We start from the raw sequence: 21,056 nt of genomic DNA, 5'->3' as shown, positions 1-21,056 counted from the left end.
TTCCACAGTGGGGGAGGAAACCACAAAAATTATGAATAATTATGGATGTAATGGGACTATGCTGAGCCACTTTAGAGCATAAAGCCTTTTACTCTAAATCTACTTCTAGTATTCCCATGGGATTTAAATTTAAAAATACATATTTTAAAAATTATATGGGTCAAGATTAAGGTTCAATATAAAACTAGTGTGTGAAATCAGTAATTGTAGAACTGATAAAAATTATTAACCATCCCTTTTCAGTTGTCCTATCTAACCTCTCAATACTATAATCCAAATGTTTGTTGCTGTTTGTTGATGGAGAGCCAAAGTAGCATGAAAATAAGGCTTCTGACATAAAACTGTGCAGCTTGCTCATTCAGGAGCACCACTGTCTTCAAAATATTTGGACAAAGACTATTGGTGAGAAGACCTGGCAGCTACTCACCAGGTGGGGATTAGAGGCAACAAAGGCTCACAACCTCAGGGCTTATACAGGAGGTCTCCTATAATGTCCTACTTTCTAGAGGAATTCCCTGCTAATGAGGAAGCCAGTTGGCTGTTTACCTAGTGCCATCTGGAGACCTGGAAGTGTCACAGAAGTTTGTTAGGCTTTTTAGATGTTGACTTTGTGGACTTGCCTACTGACAGGTGGTGACCTTCACTGGGTTCAGTGCAGGGAACGATGGCGTTGGGTTTGACTCCTTCCAGCATTCAGCAGAAATGCCATTCAACCCCTTCCCACACCTATTGCCTGTTTAATGGCCACTTGGCCTCTTCACTGCCATTTGGTGGCATCCACTCCCCCCAGACTTCTTTCTTCTACTTAGGAGTTCCAAATCAGATCTTCTTGCCCAATCTGGCTCCATTCTGCATGTGCCCATTTGAAGATGAAACAGGGTCAACTTGGATTTCTTTCTAAGGGTGAAGACAAACTACCCCGACACTACCTTCCAGTAGTTGCTTTAAACCTTTACTAGTTTGAAGGACTTGTTAACCTAGTTAATAGATAGGACATTATCATAATCCAAGAAATTAGAGTCTTGTATATAAAGCCCAACTCTAGTTTGTCATTAGTGGCCGTGAAGTCATGTGGAAACGTAAAAGCAAGTTTAGTTCATATTTTGCTTGCAGTTTAAATGAAAAAATATTCTACTGGGTGGGATGCTGAAAAATCTCTACACATTGATGTGTGTTACTTCTTGATTAGGGTAATTTTGCTTGCATAAAAAGGTCTCATGGTAATAGAACTTTTTATTTCTATAAGTCAAAATGGCTCAGTTCTGACAATTTTTACATTTAAGGTACAACGTGGGAGTGGGTTTCAAATATCTCTTGATTATTCTTCTAAATTATTTGGGCGTATGTTTTTAATTGGCAAAAAATTACCAGACTTCAAAAATTGGTCATTTTTATTCCATCCAAGTTACTGGTGAGTGGCTTATTTAATAAAAACATGTCTGTAATTTAACACAAATAGCACATACAGCTGTTCATTTGTCAATCTTTTTGCCTGAATGAAGCATCTTAAAACAGTTTTGCTGAAGGATAGGGTCACCAAGAGGGGAAATCTGTCATTTTAAATAATTCTTCCCCTAAGGCAATCGCATCAGCAGCCACTAGGTTAGGTGAGGTGGGTGCTGGCACAAGCGTCCTTCATGGCTAGACGAGGGATATTGAAAAGCTGAGAGAATCGTAATCTATTTTTTCTGAGCTGAAAGCTACCAGCGAGAAGATTAACTTCATTCCTACGGAGAAACGATTGTCCGAAAGCACAGAGCCAGTTGGTAACGACGCGGGCCGCTCACACCGGTCTCCTGGTCCCCAGAGCTCCGAGCCACAACCGCTGCTGCCCGCCTTCGTCCACGTGTGCATCAGGGAGTTGTAAAGTGAGTCATGCCGACAAAACAAGGCGGGAAGTCCAGCCTTGATCTTCAGGAGCAGCGTTCTCGGGGGCCGGAGCCAGAGGAGGCGCCCGGAGAAGGGCGCCCTCGACTCGGTGGGAGCCCTGCGGGCCCCCGGTCCTTGCCGGGAGCATCTTCACCTCGCTCCCTTTCCTCCGAAGTTGCGGAGGTGCCGGGAAGAGGAGGGGCCTCGCCTCGGGCGCCCGAGTGATTGGCTGCCCGGGGCCCCTGGCGAGGGCTGTGTGGTCCAGCCGGGTGGAGAGGGGCGGAGCGGCCACTGCTCCAACCACCGCCACCACCGCCACAGTCGCAGCCGCTGCAGCCTCGGCCGCCGGGCAAGTAGCTCCGAGCCGCGGTTTCCTGGGTGCCCCGACGCGGACCGCGGCGCCGCGCTCTGCTCGCCCCGCGCCCGAGCCATGCGCGGCCGCCGTGCGTAATCGCCGCGCCGCCACCGACCTGACCCTCGCGCGCGGTCCCTGACCCGAGAGGAGCTTCCCGGACACGCAGCTCCCGCGGGCTCCGTCGGCCCCTCGCAACCATGCCCCGGACGACTGCTCTCGGGGTCCCGGTGCCACTGTTGCCGCCTCTCCTGCTGCTGCTAGCGCCGCTACCCCGCGGCGCCGGGGGGCTCGCGGAGCTCTCGGACGCCGCCCCGGACTATTCGGCGCTGGAAGGCGAGGAGGGCGCGGAGCAGCAGCTGGAGCATTACCACGACCCGTGCAAAGCCGGTAGGTGCCGCCGCCGCCGCCGGGGAAGTCCGGCAGAAGTTTGCCTTTGAAATGCAAATGAGTGGTGGGCAAGCGGACGCTGCCTTCTGTGGGGCGGGTCTCCCTCCCTCCCCCGAGGTTCCCCGGCTCCCCGGGAAGACAATGCCACTCCGGCTGGGACGTCCCGGCCGCGGGCCTGCGGCGCGCCCCGGGTGGCAGCCTCGGGAGCGTTCCCCCTGCGGAGGAGGGCGGGCGCCCGGGCCGCCTGACAGCCAGGTGCTCCGCACTAGCGGCCGCCGAAGGCGCGGGGCGGGGCGCGCCGCTCCCGGGCTCGGAGGGAGCCCTGGCCCCGGCTCCCCGCGTTTGCAAGTTGTGCGCAAAGTTTCCCGAAATCTCGCGCCTGCTCTTGGGAAGAGAAGAACAAAACCCGAAAAGCGGCGCGGCGGGCACAGGGAAGGTGGTAGCTGAGGGAGAATGCGAGTGACGCGAGTTGCCGCAAAGTTCCCCATAGCCCCCTCAGCGTGGTCCCCGCCTGGGGGTCGCGGAGATGGAAGCCGGCAGGTGCTCTAATCCCTCAGGAAGCGGCGCCGGGACGCGCGGATCTTTCTGGCGCACATTCGGCCCGGGCGCCGCGGCTCCCTTCCCGGAGCCACCAGCCGGCTCGGGTGTCCCGAGGGGCGTGGCCTCCGTGCCCGCGCGCTCCGGGCAGCAGCGCCGCCGGGGCCCGGGCGCAGGTTCCGGAGAGCTCACGAGTGCGGCGAGCTCCGGCCGGGACCCAGGCGAGGATGGGCTGGGAGGCCCGCCTCACCCCTCCTAGCCGGCGGCCCGCAGAGATGAACAGACGGAGCGGAGAGCACGGCCTCCCTCCTCTCTCCGTGCTGTGGCTGGCTGGGTCTGGGGGAGCGCCGTGGCCGGTACCCCCACTTCTTCACTCTCTGGAGACCTCTGCTAGCCTCAGTTCCCTCATCTCTAAATTGGGGACAGTAATTATAGGAAGTCTCATGATGTGTGGGAAAATTCTCTGCGAATGGAGTGATGAGATAGATGGTCCTGTAATCTGGGTCTTTCCTGTAGCGGCTATGGGCAAAGTTGGGGGTCGGACAGATCAGAATTGGCCGAAATCTGGGGAACACCAGGTCACTAGGAGGCGGGAGGACCCAGAGGCTGTGAGACTGAGAATCTTGTGAAGGTTGAAGTTCAAGCCAGGCTTGAGGGGCCTGGTCTTACCCTGCAGGAATAGTCCTCCAGAATACCCACCTATTGCTGTACCTGGTGGGGCTTCTAAGTTAGGAGGGGCAGGAATATTGGTTCCTGGGTCATTTGAGAGAACATCAGCGGGTAGCATGTCCCAACTGAGGCATCCCAGTTCGTCATGGGACCCAGCCCATGACCAGGGAGAGATCTCTGGAGCACTGTTGGAATGGCGCGTGGCCTTGCCGGGAAAAGACAGACACCGAGGCTGTGAAAACCTGGCGGGGGCTAAAGGGATTGGATCAACCATCGATGAACCTGTCAGATCCTGGACTCTATGGTTGCGTGCTGGGGCCTCTGGGCAGCCATGTGGGCAGCTGGGGCCTGGATTTGGGAAGCCATCAGTCTGTTCAGGGATGGACCGAGGCCTCTGGTATGTGGAATGCTGAAAATCCAGGTGAAAGAGACATAGGGCTGTCTGGGAGAGCCCTTCCGGCTCCCAGGCTCAACCTTGTGGAATAACCGGGTGGCAGGTTTGCCTCTTGAAGCCTCCTTTCTGTCCAATAATTTTGTAGAAAATGCTAGATAACCAGGGCATGTGTGTGCTGTGACTCTTCACCCACAGGATGCAATTGGGGGGCTGGGCTGGGGAGTAGAGGATCTTGGGAGCTTGCTTTCCGCCCTCTCCAGGCATGTTCCTTGGCCATCCTTGATCTTCCTGCTGCCGGGGCCTCTCCTCCAGCTGTGCTCATTCTAAGGATGGCCAGCAGAGGGCGATGGCAAGGGAGACCTGGGGAAAAGGTCACCTCTCAGTCTGTCCCTGCTTCTGGGAATTCCCTGAGCCAGGAAAAGTCTTCTAGAAGGACAAAAAGCAGTTCACCAGGGCACTGAGATCTCAGTGGAAGGACATGCCTCACGGCTCAGGGGGAACACTGCATTTCCTGGTTCCACATTTAAATCAAATGTTCAGGGCAGCCTGTCATCCTACGGAAGTCAAGTCCTAACTTCTGGCTTGTCTGCCAAGAAGGAGGGCTTCAGTGCTCTGAAACCTGCTGTTTCTTGAGTGGGGGCCAGTACGTTATGCTGCAGACACAGTTCAGGGAGGAGAGGCTTGAATCTGGTCCTGGACTCGTGGAGCTGTGTTAACCTCGGACAGATCGCCTCCTCTTTGGGTCTCCATTGCTCATCTGCAGGATAAGTGGTTAGACTTGTTAGGGTTGCAAACTGACAGGCTGAGGAAGCTGGTTCTCTTGGTCCACATCCATCAGCTGTCTTGTCCTGTGCCTGCTTCACACTCTGCGGGCATTTGAATATATGCGCCTGGCTCCTTCCTACTTAGTGTTCTGTGGTTCTATGACCTTTGCTTCCAGCTCAGCCTCTCAGAGGCTGACCAGACTGGTAAGTGTTCCACCATTTACAGTTTTACTATTTACTATTTCACCACTTTTATCATTTAAATTTTTTTTTTTTTTTTACAATTTTACTGTTTGCGATTTTTATAATTTCCTCTGCTGTTTACATTCTGTGTGGCCTTGGGTGAGACACTTCAGTTCTCTGTGCTTTAGTGTCCTTTTTTATAAATGAGGATGATTCCTGATAGATTAGAGTGCTTAAAACAGTGCCTGCTATATATGTAGGTTCTTTACAAACAGGTTTTCTAGAAACTTGAAAGAACACCTTCAAGTGGACCTTTGAAGCAAGTTTTAAACTAGAACATTCAAATTTACTAATAAGCAATCTACTTCATGCCCTAAGAAGAGATGCTTTTCAAATCAGATGCTGGTGGAGTGGGAGTGAATGTGTGCAAGCCCTCCTGGCCTGGGGCTGCTGAGGTACACTGGTCTTTCTGGGCACGGTCTCTGCCTGGCAGTCTGCAGCTCTGCCGTTTTGTTTTTCATCTGATACTGTAAGTGCGGCCAAGGCTTCAAATGACAGTGAATTATAAGACATCCTCCCGAGTGCCATGTCTCTGAAAGCAGTCTTCGCAAAGCTTTTAAGAGCTTCTCCTGCCTGTTTGCTCTCACCCACAATGTTTTAGCTGGGTTCAGGACCAGAAGGCCTGGGTCCTTATCCCTTTTACTCCCTGTGAGGCCTTGAGCAAGTCACTTCACCTCTCCATGCCTCAGTCTTCTCATCTACAGAATGGAGATGGGAATAAACCACTTACCTGTGGCGAGTTGTAGCCGGATGCCTCAGACAAGGACTTGCGTGTCGATGGTTTGAGAAGTGATCCCAAGAAGCGGGAAGAGTAGAACAGGGAAGGAGGAAGTCCAACGAAGGAAGTGAATTGAAGTAGCTGCTTTTGTTGGTGGAGTTTTGCACCCACCAGAACCTCTGCAGAGCTTCCAGAAAGTCTCATAGAATTTCTTGCCTGTACAATAGGGGGCTGGTGCATTTCTCCAAAGGCTGCTGTCCTTCACTGTTTGCTCCCTGGTCTTTGGATGGCTGTGTGAAAAACCACCCACACTCAGTGGTACAGAACGACGACCTTTTTTTTTTTTTTTTTTTTGCCTCTCCTCTGCAGTGTCTGAGCCTCTGCTGGCAAGGTTTGCAGGTCGTGGTGAATGGGGCGGTGGTCAGGATAGGGGGTGACCTGACAGCTTGGGGCTGGAATCATCTGGAGCCTTGTTCAGTCACATCTGGCTCAGGGGAGGGCAGCCGGTATTTACAACTTTATTTTCATTCCTGCTTGTTCTGGTGTCCTTACTGATAGGCAGGTGCTGATCTGATGTCAGAATATTTCAGGGCTGTATGGAAATGGACGTTTATTTTCCCACTTCTCCAGACAGGAGCGGCATCTGGCTCATCTCTCTTTCTAATCTGTCACTCCTGAAGTGCACTTGGGCAGGGCCTGAGGCGGTTAAGAGCACAGGCTTTGACACCTGATGGACCTCGATTCAAAATCTGCCGCCCGTGCAAGGCTTTGTGACCTGGAGTGAGTTACTTAGCCTCTCTGAGCCTCCATTTCCTCACTTGGAAAGAACGGCTAACATTCCCCGTTCAGGGGTTGCTGAAAGGGTTAAATGATTCTGTGTTTCTCAAGTGCTTTGCACAGCTTCGGCCTCGGGCATGTGCTCAGTGACCAGCGTGTCCATCGTGTCCATCGTTAGAGCACCGAGCAAGTGCTCAAGCACCGAGCAAGTGCTCCTTGTTGACACACTATAGAGGAACTCAAATTCTTGTAATAGAGGAACAATTGAGTTCATGTTAGAGATTCTTAAATTCAGGCCTGAAAATTATTGGCAAACAGTGTCTCCCAGGTACTTGAAGGGTGAATGTTATGGTGTGTGAGTTAGAGTTCCCTAAACACCAAAAAACATAGGTGAAGGTGGATGGGCCAGGGCTGGGTTGGGGGAGGAGATGCAGGGTCTCGGCCCCTGAGTAAGTGTCATACCGAGACACAGCAACTCAAGCAAGCAGAGCCAGCGTGGTCTGCAGAGTCCCAACAGAGCCCAGCGGTCCCAGCAGCGGTCAAGACTCACATGGGGGTGGGCAGTGTCTGGGAGAGGAGAGGCCTGGAAGGGGAACAACACGTTGGCCTCTTTGGGATGAGCATGATCCCAGAGCTGAGTGATAGCAGGAATGCCACCCCATAGATCTTTACCCAGCCCAGGACTAAACAGGCAGCTGTGGCAGTTCCCATTTTGCCCATGGGGAAACTGAGCTTCATGTCCAGACCTTCTGCCTGACGTTGATGGTCCTGTGACTTCCGGTGTTGTCTTTGTAGACGGAGCTCAGGTTTCGCACACGAAGTCCTCCATGGTATCGTCTAACATGGAACGCTGACTCAGACATCAGTGGAGCCCATTGTTCTCTTCCTTCTCTTTGCCAGTCCAGCAGTGACCAGTGTCCCACACCCTCCTTTGGGAGTGACACGTATGTTGGCAGCAAATCCTTTAATCCTCTGTCCAGTGAGACAGAGAGGAGGGCAGGAGCTGAACCACAGAGGCATCCACAGCAGACCTGGATCTGCAGGGCACCCACCAAGCTCAGGGCTGGGCACGGCCTCCTCAGCAAGAAGATGCTGCTTGATAGAAGCAGGGTGTGGGCAGGCCAACAGGTTGTCCCATTCAGCAGCATCTCCCGTGGTCAGTTCGGGACCTTCTGCTTCTCACTGCTTCTCTGGCCACTCTCCAGCCACGAACCAGCCTGGGCAGGCTCTTCCCCCACCTGCTGGGTCTGCACCCAAGCTTGGGAGCAAATGGAATCCCTCAATAAATGTGAGATCTTGCAATAATCCTGTGGCCCTGGAAGAATCCGTCATGCACAAAAAGTGTGTGGATTAAGTTGAGTCCCAGAACAGCACCGCCTTCCATGCTGTGAGAGACCGGGGGCTAAGTGTGCAGGCTGGAGAGACAGAGCGCCTGACTTCAGATCCTGGCTCTACAACTTTGTGGCTGTGGGACCCCAAACAACTTGCTTCAGCCCTCTGAATCTGTTTCCTCGACTATAAAATGTGGATACTAATATCTACCATGTAGGGTTGTTATGAAGATTACACGAATTAATACAGATAAAGCCTTAGAATAGTGCCTGGAACGTGGTAAATATTCAGTAAATATTATTGTTTTTATTACTATCAACCCACAGAAATTCAACAAGGTTTCCAGTGGCAGGAGACCAAGTAACTGAACAACAGAAGCCCGATGGTTTTTCCAGAGCTTGGTGTTTCCTGACAACACGGATGCTAATCACTCCTCTGTATCTAAACACCTTGGTGTGAAAACAGATCTGCCATGAATGTCGCTGGCTTCCTTGATATTATGCTGAGGCAGGGGTGGAGGGTGGTTCCGTGCCCTGCAAGCCAGCCAGGTATGTAAGCCCCACTGGGAAGCCAGCCCCTGACTATTTGGAGATGTGTGACTGGTGTTGGGCCAGACCTCCATTCAGCCAACGGCTCCCCCCTCCCCCCAGCCACTCCTCTTTCTAAGAGCATTCATTCCTCAGGGAACCCAGGTGGCTCAGTTGGTAACCGGCTGCCTTTGGGTTGGGTCATGATCCCAGGGTCCTGGGATCGAGCCCCATGGACTCCTTGCTCGGCAGGGAGTCTGCTTCCCCTCAGCTCTGCTCCTCCCCATCTCCCCCCAGCCCCCGGCTCACGCTCTCTCTCTCTCTCTCTCAAATAACGAGATAGAAACTTTAATAAATAAATAAGTAAGTAAGTAAGTAAGTAAAAGCATTCATTCCTCCAAGTTGCAAATTGCTGAGGTGCGAGCAGGATTTGAGCCCGCATCACCTTTGATGGTGGCATAGTCCTTCTGCCGTGGACACCTAGTCACACAATCTGAACAGAGGATGTAACTTCACTGATCCCCAAACGTTTACCTTCTTACCCCTCACCATGATTTTCAGAAGGAGAGCTACGATATTAACCTTCACAGTAGTTACAGCACTGCCTTAAAGCTTTGGGCCATACCTGATGATTTTTAAAGTTGTTTTCCTTCTCCTCTGTCCACTGGTCTCTCAGATAGCCAGGAGATGATCTGAACACTCACGGGAGATGGTTTGGCCTCTTACGATCTGTGGCGCTGGGAGATGTGCTCCAGGTGTCACACAGGGGAGAGGCTAGGCCAGGGCATGCATGGGACGCTGAACTCTTACATGGTGAGGCAAGGACTTCCAGCCTCTGTTGTCTTCCCTAAGCATAGGGCCTCTCCAGACCTCGAGCCACTTCCCTTCTCCTGGATCCCTCCATGGTCAACAAGCACCTCTGTGCTGCCCAGTCCGAAGGTCACGTTGGTGAATTTGCTCCCAGAGCACCATAGCCCATCGCCTCCTCCCTATCTTTCTCTCTATTCTTGGCTAGGACTCCAACCAGGATGAGACAAAGTACTCTTAGTCCCAAAGCATCGGGGAGAATGATACAAAGTGCTGAATGGCATCTGTCCCCTCTCTGTTCCTCCATCCCTTTCCCTGAAGGCCCAGAGCAGTGCCTGGTATCCAGTTGGTCGTGGATGGTGGGTCCAGTTTCTCTCTCCACCCCGGAGGGAGAGGACTTAGATGGCTGATCTTTCCCAAGGAGGCTGTGGGTGAGTGGCCATCTGGGAGACAGAGCAGATCAGTAAAGAGACTGCTTTTGGCCTCAGGCAGCCCGTGACATGAAACCTGCCTCTGTCCTCACTATGTGGGTGTTTTTGACGAAGTTTCCTTACCTCTCTGGACCCGTTTCCTCATGTGGAAAATGGGAATGATATGAAAACCCATCAGATAGGTGTGTTGGAGGATGAAAAGAGGCAGTGAACACAAGTGTTTCGCAGGCAGTTATTAACTGTTAGCTCTTTTCTTTGCTATGGTTACTATTACTCCTACTATTGTTCCCCATTTAAGATTTTCTCTCCAAGTGACAATCTCTCTGCGGCCTGTGTATGCTTATCCCTCCCTTTCAGGGCTACGGAGAGTTCTCTTGGGACCCATAGCACGAGGCAAGTGACAATTTCTTGCTCCATAGCTCTCTTGCTCTCATCCATGAAGCAGAGGGGGGATGACAGATAAACCCAATGCATATAAGCAGGTTTCTCATGGTATCCTCTTAGCCTGCTCATAATACAGTTCTGCCTGGATGCAAACATAGCAACAGGAACCGAGCTTTCCTGCTGATTGGTTACAGACCTATCTATGATCACGCCACCCTCTAACCACTTCTGTCAATTACCAATAAATATTCTCAAGCTCGCCCGCACGAGCACTTGAGTGTTGACGTTTAGCCCCAGTCTTCACCCGATCCGCCAGCTGGGCCACTTATCTCCAGGCTCATCCTGCAATTTGCCCCAAGCCTCCTCCCTTTCCTCCCCCTGAGTTACCGGCTTTGAGTCCATGTGAGTCCTGCCTGAGCCAGGAGCTCCTGCCTTTCCCACAGGAGCAGGCTACCTTCCACCCAACTCTTTTTCATGTTCCTGGGTCAGTTCTCCTCCTTCCTGAACTGGCTCTGGTTTGCCATCCTCTCACCCCGGGCTCAGAGTCAGCTCGGCTCCTGAGGGCTGGGCTCTGTGGTGGGAGGTAACACGTGGTACCAGAGTCCATCCAGGTGCTGCAACCAGAAAAACCCTGGGACCATCCCGTATATCTGTCTCTTCCTTCCCCTCTCGTGCAGTCTGACCCAAGTCCTGCCAGTCCCCTTCCCTCCGTCTCCACTGCCACCGTTTGGTCTAAGGTGGGCTCCCCGCTGGGCTAATTGCGGCAGTGCCTGATCCCATTGCCCTGCTGCCCCACTTGCTTCCTGCCATCACTTTTCCGCTTTGTAGGCAGAGCGCGCCTCTTGGAATGCACGTTTGATCGTGTTTATAAAATCAGATCTGCTTAGGATCCTCAGCTTACATATCGCTTCCCCCCACCCCGACGCTCCAAGGCCTTCCTGGGCCCTGATCTCGATCAGGACTCCTCCATCTAATCTCTCATCACCTTTGTCTGCCTGCATGGCACTTTCGCTATCCGTTGCTGGATATAGCCAGTGGTGTGATTATTTATTTACTCAGTGTCTGTCTCCGTGTGCGACAATGAGCTCCAAGGCAAAGAAGGCATAGGAATTAGAACCTTTAGTTTCCCAGTCATCAGCACAGTGCCTGGCACAAGTGGTATTTGCCAAATGAAAACCTGAGCAAATCAGATACCAGAGGGGTTTGGAAAAGGTAGCCATCACCATGAGAAAATCAAGGAAGCCTTCCTGGTAAGCCCCAATCTTAGCCTAGAAGGATGGATGAGATTTGAAGAAGCTGGGGTGCACGTTAATGGAACTGAGTCAAGGTGAAGTAGCAGGAGTGCATTTGATGTGTCTAGAACTGGGGGATCGTTTCTGGTTTCCTTTGCAGAGTAGCAGAAACAAGATTGAAAGAAGCTTGGAACAGTGGATGTCAAGCTAAGACGTTTGAAACATGTCCCTTAAGAAATGGGGAGCTATTGATATTTCTTGAGCAGAGGACTATTATAATGAAGACATATAAGGTTTAGGATCTCTAGAAGCAGGAAATAGGAGGACCACCAGGAGGTCTAGGCCTGGGAACATGAGCACACTTGGGCTACATCCTCAGGGATGAAAAGAAAGGAAGAGAAGATGGGAGGGAGATTGTGGGTCTGTATGTGACAGAGGTCCCAAGCTGAGCTGCATCTCAAGATCAGAGCTGAAGCATGAATGAGTTCAGTAAGCATTGGGTTGTCTTGGAGGTGCAGGAAAGGGAGATTACTTTTTTTTTTTTTAAGTAGTAGGTAGAGAAGCAGGCAGAGAGAGAGGAGGAAGCAGGCTCCCTGCCGAGCAGAGAGCCTGATCCGGGGCTCGATCCCAGAACCCTGGGATCATGACCTGAGCCGAAGGCAGAGGCTTTAACCCACTGAGCCACCAGGCGCCCCAAGGGAGATTACTTTTTAACATAAAATAGTTTTCTTAATTACACAACTAATACACATCCACCGGAGAACATTTAGAAAATAGAAAGGGCAAGCAAGACTAAAAATTTCCAGTAATTGCACAGTCTAGAAGTAATTTTTAACAGTTGGTTGTATATTCTTCCAAACAGGTCTTATGCATGTTTATGTTTTTTCTTTAAATGCTGTACATACTGCTCTGAGCCAGCTGGTGTTTCATCTTCACTTAGTAGCATGACCCTCTTTCCGTGATCATAAAGCGGCTTGTGTAATAAATGTACTTCTGTGACGTTGATTTTTTTTTTAAGATTTTATTTATGTATTTGACAGAGAGAAAGAAATCACAAGTAGGCAGAGAGGCAGGCAGAGAGAGAGGGGGAAGCATGCTCCCTGCTGAGCAGAGAGCCCGATACGAGGCTCGATCCCAGGACTTGATCCCAGGACTCCAGGATCATGACCTGAGCCGAAGGCAGAGACTTAACCCACTGAGCCACCCAGGCGCCCCTCTATGACGTTGATTTTAAGTAGCTCTGTACATTATTGTATAGATGCTCCATGGTTTGTTTAATCAATCCCCTACTGTTGGGCATAGAGATGTCCCCCAATCTTCTCTTTTGCTCTTATACACAATGATGCTGGAGTCATTGTTGCTAGATTTTTCTGTCATTTAACAGGATTTCTTTGGAAAAGATCCCTACATGTAGAATTGCTGAGGCAGACATGTGAAATCTTTTAGGGCTTCTGATCCTTCTTTTCAAATTGCCCTGCACATTTTTTCATTCCTTTCGACTTCCGTGAAGATTAGCATTCTGTAGTCTAGTTTTAAAAATCTTTGCTGGTTGGATAAGAGAAGAATAATTTGTGAGTTCTTCAATTTGCTTTTATATTGTAATTATATGTTCTTTACAAAGGATTTTGAACTTCTAACAACTTATTTTGACCATTTATATTTCTTTTGCTATGTGCATTTCCTGTTTATGCTGTTTATTTCCTCTAGTTTATTTCTTATTTATGAGCTTTCTCCACCGTTCTGTTCCTCCTCATTTTTTTAATTGGATGGTCATTTTTTAACATTCTGTAGAAACTGTTACATTTTAGGAACTTCAACCTTTTATCTGTCATATTTGTCATGAGCAATTTTTGGAGAAAATATTTTTAAAAAGCAGAAGGTTTGTTCTGTACCATAGCATTCATTTCTTTCATGGTGATTTGCATGGCTGTATCAGTTAAGATTTTGGGTTTGCTAGTAGTGGACTCACATTAATTGGCTATGTCTGTAGGGGTCCAGTTGGGAGACTGAAATCACACCGGTAATTTGAGGAATTTATTCAAAAATTTAATATAAAGAATTATAAACTAGCAAAAGGGAAGTGGCTACTGGAGAACTCGAAGGGAAATAGAACCAGCAGACATGGGGAGCAATCCCTAGGGAAGGAGTAAACCTGGGAGAGGCCGCCCTCCCCACCCAGAAGAAACTTCTAACTTCATAGGAGAGGGTGTGACGATGGCTCACCAGAAGTTGTCGAAGCTCACTGAGGTGCTACAGACAACGACTGATGAGTGGGGAGTTGCCCATGGGAGTGTGGGCCAAACTCTGAAGGAAGGACACCATGGTTCTCCTGAACATTGCTGGCAGCCACTCTGGAGGAACAAGAAAGATGAGACCACTGGAACCAGGAAGAAAAACCCCTTCCTTGGGCACTATTCCTCTGGTGCCCTCTACGGATAAAGCCTGATGTCGTGCCAGCTGGCAGAGGAGTAATAGTTTGAGGGTGCAGCTCCAACATCATGAAGCATGACCAAAAAGGGTCGATTTAGAGCTGAGAAACAATATATTGGTAGCTGGAACATGGCTTACACAAGCTAGACGTTTCTTTCTCACATCAGAGTCTGGAGGTTCTGAAATGCAAGGCCAGCCAGTAAGCTTCTGCTCCAGGAAATCCTCCAAAATACAGTCTCCTTACAGCTCACCCCTTCGTTCTCCCAAGCTTGAGGCCCGTGCGTTCATGGCCCAAGATGGAAGCCAGAGCTCAAGCCATCACAAACACAGCCTAGACATGGGAGACATGGAAAAGAAAGAAAGACCAAGAATGTATGAAAAGAAGGTTCACAGGAGATAGCGTTCACCACGTCACCTTCTACTATCTCATGGTCACGTGGCCACAGATAGGTACGTGGGAGTCAGGCAGATGTTCCTTCCAGAAGGCCTGGAACTGAAAAGGAGAGATTCTGTTATTATGGAAGAAAGGAGAAGAAGTTTTGGTGGGCCACAAGCGATCCCTGCCATAGTAGACTAAACTTGCTGGACCTTTATGAAGAAAATTTAGTCACAGTGATGATAAGCTTGTTACTATTACTGAACATTAAACAGATACACAAGGTAAGATTTTAGAGTAAAATCCTGTAGACTGTTAGAGCTAGAAGGAACCGCGGACATTACTTATTCTAAGTTTTTCACATTTCCTGTGAGAATCCTGAGGGCCTGGAGACAGGGGGACAGTAACTTGTCCAAGGTCACAGGGACCACTGTGGGCAGCTATGGCCTGGGGGTAGATGCCAGGTCTCCTTTACTCTGGGCCTGCGTATCTTCCCACTCTCTGCATTACTTAGGATCTCCAGTGCGCCTTTGTCTTGGTATAATTGCCCTGGTAACTTGTGGCCCTATGAAGGATCATTCCACAGTGGAGATTTTAGGGCTTATGAGATATGCCTGGTCCTGGGATCAGCCACATAAGATGCAAAATTATAGCCCAAGAAGCTTCTGGCTCTTAGGACCTAAACTGCACCCTCTCTCCAACACTGAGTGGAGGCCTGTGAGCTCCGGCTGGGAACACAGCAAGTATGAGATCTCAGTCAGTCATATTCCACTGGAGTGAAGCCATGAAAGTGTGCTCTTAGGCCAAAGTAGTCAATCCCCTTACCAGTCTGAATGCCATCCTCCTGTTTAGCTATGGAAATAATGGAAGGATTTTTCTTAGAACAAGGCGAGCCAGGGTCTCAGCGGGAAACAGAGTTTACCCCAGAGGTTTCAGTGGAAGAGATTCAGGAAGAGACTACTTACAGAGGCAGAGTTAAGGAACAAAGAAGAGCTGGAAGCACCCAGAGGCCAGCAAGCCACCCCTGTGGCTGAAGGGATGGGGAGGAGGGGCCATGTTGTAGGAGCTGGAACGGAGGGGGAGGGAAAGTGGCTGAGGGACACACCTGCTGTGGGAGACATGGCATGAAACCGGGGGAGGGAGAAGGGAAGACATGCTTGTGTCTCTCCCTCCTCTTCCATCTCATCTACTGGGCTCTCCTGCTGTTTGAATCCCCGTAAAAGCCAGAGAGCAGGGGGCCGTGGAGGATACAGTCCATAGGATCGGCCTTCCTGGGCAGGGCGGAGAGGGTGGAGAGGAGGTATAAAATAAATAATTGTAATCATAGCTCAGGACTTGCTGCACATATTCCTATACATGGATGGAAGCCCTTGCAGTATCTTTAAAACATACAGTTCCAAATGGCCGACGTGTTGCACCCGGAATGCCGCTTCTCCCCCATGCCAAAGGCAGACATAGCTAATTGACCATGGTGCTCTTTTCTGTGGGCCCAAGTCACCTCACAGTGCTCCAAGAAACATGCCTAATTGAGGGGGCTTGGTGCATGAGATGAAACCTATTCTGAGCTATAAAACTTAAATAACCTTGCAAATACAGCCAACCTTCCTGCTCTTGCCAGTCTAGTGGATAATCCTTTCTTTCTGGGAAATAGGCGAGCAGGTGTTTCTTAAACCAAGCGAGTCCTGCGTGGAAAGCACAGATGTGGCCTGGCTCGCAATGCGCTGGGGCAGCCACAGTGTGATGGAGAGGCAGGAGGCCATATCTGCCTCGAGCTAGGTGGCCACCGGCCCAGGCACCAGCCGGACTCTGTTGGCTCATCTGTGAAACAGGACGGTGCCAGCCAAGGCAGAAGGCAGGGCTGGGTGTTCTCTTGTGGTGGAACTAGGCTTCGGAGCTCAGCCTCTCTATGTGGTGCTCTCCTGGGTCCTGACCGACCTTTAACACGGAGAGCCCTGTGGAGTCTAAGGCCGGCTGTGTTTCTGCTGTGTGCGCCCAGACAGCTGAGTTCAGGCTGTAAGTGACTCTGAATAGAAAATCCTTAGCTGGAACCAATAGATAATAGGCTATGAACGTTGCCAGCCTAGCGTAGGGTGTAGATGGCAAATAGGTCTCAGCTCTATCAATTCGTGCTGGGCCCTCTGCAGCACTGTGTGGGGATGGACGGGAGGGCCGCGCTGAGGGAGATCTGCCCTGCAGGGAGAGGAGCACATGTTTGTCTCGTGTTTGCCATCCCTGGTGCAAACGGAAAGAGCGCTGGTGGAGAGTCCAGAGACACGGCTTCTGGATGTGATATTTTGAGCACGTCGTCTGACCTTCCCGGATCTGTTTCCTCACATGGAAAAGGAGGACATTACTTAGATGACTTTTAAACTCTCTCCAGCTTAGAAGTTCCATGATTCAGATGAGTTTTTTTTAAAGCATGTGAAAGTTGCAATGAATCTGATCCAATTAAAACATTTCCAACTCCCCAGTCCTCTCTGCCATATGCTTGAGTAACGAAGCTATCTGTGCCTCGTGAGGGCCATTTCCCCAAGCTGGAGCAGCTGGACACCCGGAGACAGAAGGCCTCCCATACTAAACAGACCCTACTCTTTAATCTCTACCAAAAGATCCAGGAGGCGTGATTCACATCTCGCCCCGTTTCCTCTCTTCTGTCCTCCGAGAGCCCGAACCTCTCCCCTCGTGCTCTGCAAATGCGCCTGAATGCAGAGTCCTGAAATTTAGGTTCATGGTTTCAAAGTTCATGGTCCTGAGAATAAACAAAAAAACTATTGTGGTTGCATAGAGCTGTGGACCCCATTAACACCACCCCATGAATATTTATAGCGTGAAACTACAAAAGAACATAGAGGCCATATTGTATTTCCTAGAACTTTCTTTCCATGGGGTCCTTTCTCTGTGGGTCACTTTAATGTAAGCTTTGCTTATTTAGTTGCACACTTTAAGCCGATTAACTTTTTACTTAAAAAAAAAAAGAAAGAAAGAAAACCCCAAACCAAAAAAAAAAAAAACCCCTCCCTGTTTGTTTGTACATACACTCCCTTGACAAAGATTCACAGAAAACTGCTTTAAACCTGGTAAATCCCTCTGCTGGAAACTTAAAGTGAACTAAATGTGTCTCTGGGTAGTATTTCCCTGTCACCGTCCCCGCCTTGGGCCCTCGCACCCTACCTGCCTCAGCCTGTTTGCGGAGAGGAATTCCCATGTCAGAATGCGCCCTATTTAGTTCCTCTGGTAATCTCGGCTTCTCTCTAGGCGACTCCTAAACGGAGCATTAGCGCAATCCTTCCCTGCGTGGATTGTCATCGGGATGACAAAGGGCAGGCCCCGGGGGGTGGGGTGGGGGGGTGGATACAGAAACTGTAGGGAAATCAAACATTAGCGCTGGAGGGACCTCAAAGGCTGTGGAAGTAGTTCTCCAAACTTCAGGGAGCACGAGTCACCTGTGTGTGTGTTGGGGGGGGGGTCATGAGCTTACAATGCATATTCCTGGGTCCTGTCCCCAGAGATTCTGATTTCATAGGCCTGGGGGTCATCCTGTCAATACTCTCCGTAGACACTTCGAACCCAAGTGGTTCGTGAATCGTGATTTGGGAAGCGCCGAGCTGGTTCAGCTCTCTCCTTGTTTGGGTGAAGAAAATGCCATCAAAGGGAAAATTTATTTGTCACACACAGCATTCAGACCCCCTCTTTCTGAATATAGGGATGCCTGGGGCTCCACACTGCTTTAATCTGGGCTGGCGTGTCCTGAGATGCAGTGCTGCGGTGGAACGGGGGTGATGAGGTCCCTATGAGGGAAGCTGAATGAAAAATAGATCACCTCTTAGCTCAGGCCCAAGTTGTATATGAAGGTGAGGAAAGGGCCTGGTTGGTAAATGGGAGGGGACGGGGAGGTAAGCACCTGTGGGAGGTCACTCCCATGGGACAAAAGATCCGGGTCTCTGTCGGTTTGGGAGTGAGCCCCAGGATGGAGTGAGGCCTGCAGCTAGCGAGGACTGGGAAGGTCAGGGGCATCCCCAAGCTGGGTCAGCCCCCCTGGGCTTCCCACTCTCAGGGCGCCAGGAAACAGAGTCCCAGGGAGGGTGTGGCTGGTGAGAAAGGGTGATGTCGGAGTCAAAGGTGTCCTCCCCGGACTGGCTGGGCTTCTGCCTGACTCACGGGCTTCCAGCTCTGTAAGACCCAAACCAAGAACCACATAACACCCGGAAGATTCCCGCCCCCCCCCACCAGACTTTCAGAATCTCGGGTGGGAAGGGGTGTGTAGGAGTACCCTGGCCAACCCCTCCAACCCCTGTGTCCCCTCAAAATGCCTTGCTGAGCTATGAAGCCTTTGTCAGGCCAGCAGCTCCTCTGGAAACAGGTCTCTTGCTGCTGACCATGGTATCAGCCCCCACCTAGATCATCTCCACCACGGGATCAGCCCCCAGTTTGAGAGACGGGGTCCTGTGTGAGGTGGTGAACTGAACTCCAAGTTTAGAGCCAAAAGGTCTGATTTCAAGGCCCACCCACTTCTCACAGGTTGTAAATGTGGCCTAGTTGTTAACTCCCCTAAGCCTTACTTTCCCCCATAAAAAGAGGCTCACGATTCTGGTTCTGCCTTCCCCTGTGACTTTAACAGGGAGTGTACATGCCTTCAATTGTCACTTATGAGCATGTTCTGAAGGCCCATAGGAGGTTCTGAGTTAGGGTCTGGGGTAAGTGGTGGCGAGGGGTGAGTAGTGGGGAGGTTCTGGGGTGAGTGGTGGAGAGGAGAGGAGAATCACAGGGAACTGTAAAGGGCTGCACCAAAGTGAGGGGCTGCTTTTGACCAGCTCCACTGTGGGTGCTCTAATAGCCCTAGATTCTGTTCCTGGGGTCTGGGCCTTTCTTCCCCCTGCCCAGCCCCTTACTTCCCATGACCTCACATCCTGCCTTGGTCTTGCTGTCATTGGCAGTTCACATGAATAGGTCCCCCACATCAAGCAGGCTGCCATCATCGGGCCCCTTCTGCTCCTGTCCTGACACTGCTTTGCTGCTTCTCACCACAGGGCCTTTGCTCATGCTGCTTCTTTGGCCAGCATGTCCTTTGTTCCTGTTGTCCACTTGATAAACTTCTGCTCATAAGTCATCCTCCTACTCAAGTATCATCCCCTCTCTGAGGCCTTTCCTGATTCTACCCCGAGGCTAAATTAGTCCCTCTGTAGTCATTCCTCCCTCACAGAGCATCATGGATCATTTCAAGGCAAAGATGGACGGCAGTTGAGAGTGGACTTGAGAGGTGGCCCAGAGCAAATTGCCTAATCACCTGAGCTGGCTTTTCTCATCTGAAGAATGAGTGTGATGATGTGTATTGCATGGAGTTGGCTGTCGGCAGGGTTAAAGGAGTGTAAGAGCTTGGTATCTGGCTGGTACTCAAGAATGATCAATCCCTATATCTTCAGTGCCTTGCTCCTGGAGAAGAACTGAAGCATCAGATTTGGGAGAAAAGGAGAGAGCTGTCCCAAGATAAAGGGGGATGCGTTGGAAGGACAAGAACTCTGTGTCACTGGAAGTGTGTGAGGCCATTCAGGCATGAGTGGGTGGGTTGGATCTGAGGACCAGTAGAGCCCCTTCTAGGCCTCACAGTCTATAATTCCTGGAGGATTGCTGAGCCGTCTCCAGAACAGTCTCCAAAACATTTTCCTTAGGTCACGATTCAGTGAAAATATATTCCAGGGCAAACCACGTTGGGAAAGGCTGAATTTTCTTTCTCTTGGAGACTCATGATATTTGTTAGGGTTGTAAAGGCTCTGAGAAGTTCTGCAGTAAGGAAAGCTATTTAACGCCACATTTCTTATTTAGAATGTGAAACCTCAGGAAGAGTGGCTTGGTCAGGGAGAAATCTGGCTTGGGAATCTAGGAGGCCTTGGTTAACTTAAAACATCTGGGAAGACTTCCCGATATTATGACTTTGACAAAGTCTTCTCTCCTCTCTGGTCCTTCATTTGAGGTTGATGTATAGAATTCATTTGTCCTGGTACCTGAGACAAGAGTGCTGTATGTTTCTGTTGTACATGGGAAAAGACAGGCAGGGCAAGATGCTGTGAGAATCCCGGGATGGGAGCCTTTTCCTGCAAGACTGACTTGTGGTCATTGTTTGAAGCCTTGAGGGTCAGGCATACACCTGGGATCATATGGGGAACATAACATTATAGATACTCCTCATAATTATTACACTACTGTGCTGGAGCTGGTTCTTACCCACAAGCTTGTGAGCGCCCACAGTATGTTCCTTTTCCCAGCACCACATTCTGCCACCTTGAAATCAGCCATGGTGGGAGCTACACAGGGAAATCAGCAAACGCTACAAACCAGGGCTCTCCCCTCCCCTAGCCAATCCTTAATTCTTAGCACATCACTAATTAGCTATCATTAGAAGGTATTTCTTTAAAATTAGTCTCCCTTTTATCTTTGCGAATTTCTCACATAATAACTTTAAAGCTATATCCGACTACTTTAAAGATTTCTATTTTTGGATTCCAAAAAGCATTTTTCCTATTGTATTTCATAATCTATTCCCCACGTGGTTCCTAGCCAGAGCTTCCTAACAAAACACCACCACCTTGTGACAACTCCCTAAATTGCAGGTTGGAGTTCAGTGGGGTGGACCAAGAAGGAAGCCCATGGCTTTTTCACTGATGTGCATTTTAGATGTTTCCTCTGGCCTGTCCTCTCAGGTTTTATATTTCTGTGAAGAATTACCCTGCTTGACCTCGTCGTTACAGCCTTGACAAGCAGTAAAAGAGATTCAGCGGGGCCTGTGCCCCCCCAGGGCATGATGGATTGAGGCAAAATCTCTAGTGCCT

The 21,056-nt window shown here is 50.2% G+C and overlaps 1 protein-coding gene across 1 annotated transcript in view; it reads left to right on the top strand.

Moving 5' to 3' along the window:
- The first annotated feature begins 2,421 nt into the window (after positions 1–2,421).
- Positions 2,422–21,056, top strand: part of TLL2 (tolloid like 2) — a 115,371-nt gene continuing 96,736 nt past the window's right edge. The window contains exon 1 of the mRNA XM_044236640.1: positions 2,422–2,611. Within this exon, the coding sequence (XP_044092575.1) occupies positions 2,422–2,611 (190 nt within the window). The remainder of the gene's footprint in view (positions 2,612–21,056) is intronic.

The sequence above is a fragment of the Neovison vison genome, chromosome 2 (assembly GCF_020171115.1).
Source record: "Neovison vison isolate M4711 chromosome 2, ASM_NN_V1, whole genome shotgun sequence".
NCBI lineage: Eukaryota > Metazoa > Chordata > Mammalia > Carnivora > Mustelidae > Neogale > Neogale vison.
The sequence above is the reverse complement of the archived record's forward strand: the minus strand, read 5'-3'. Positions and strand labels throughout refer to the sequence as shown.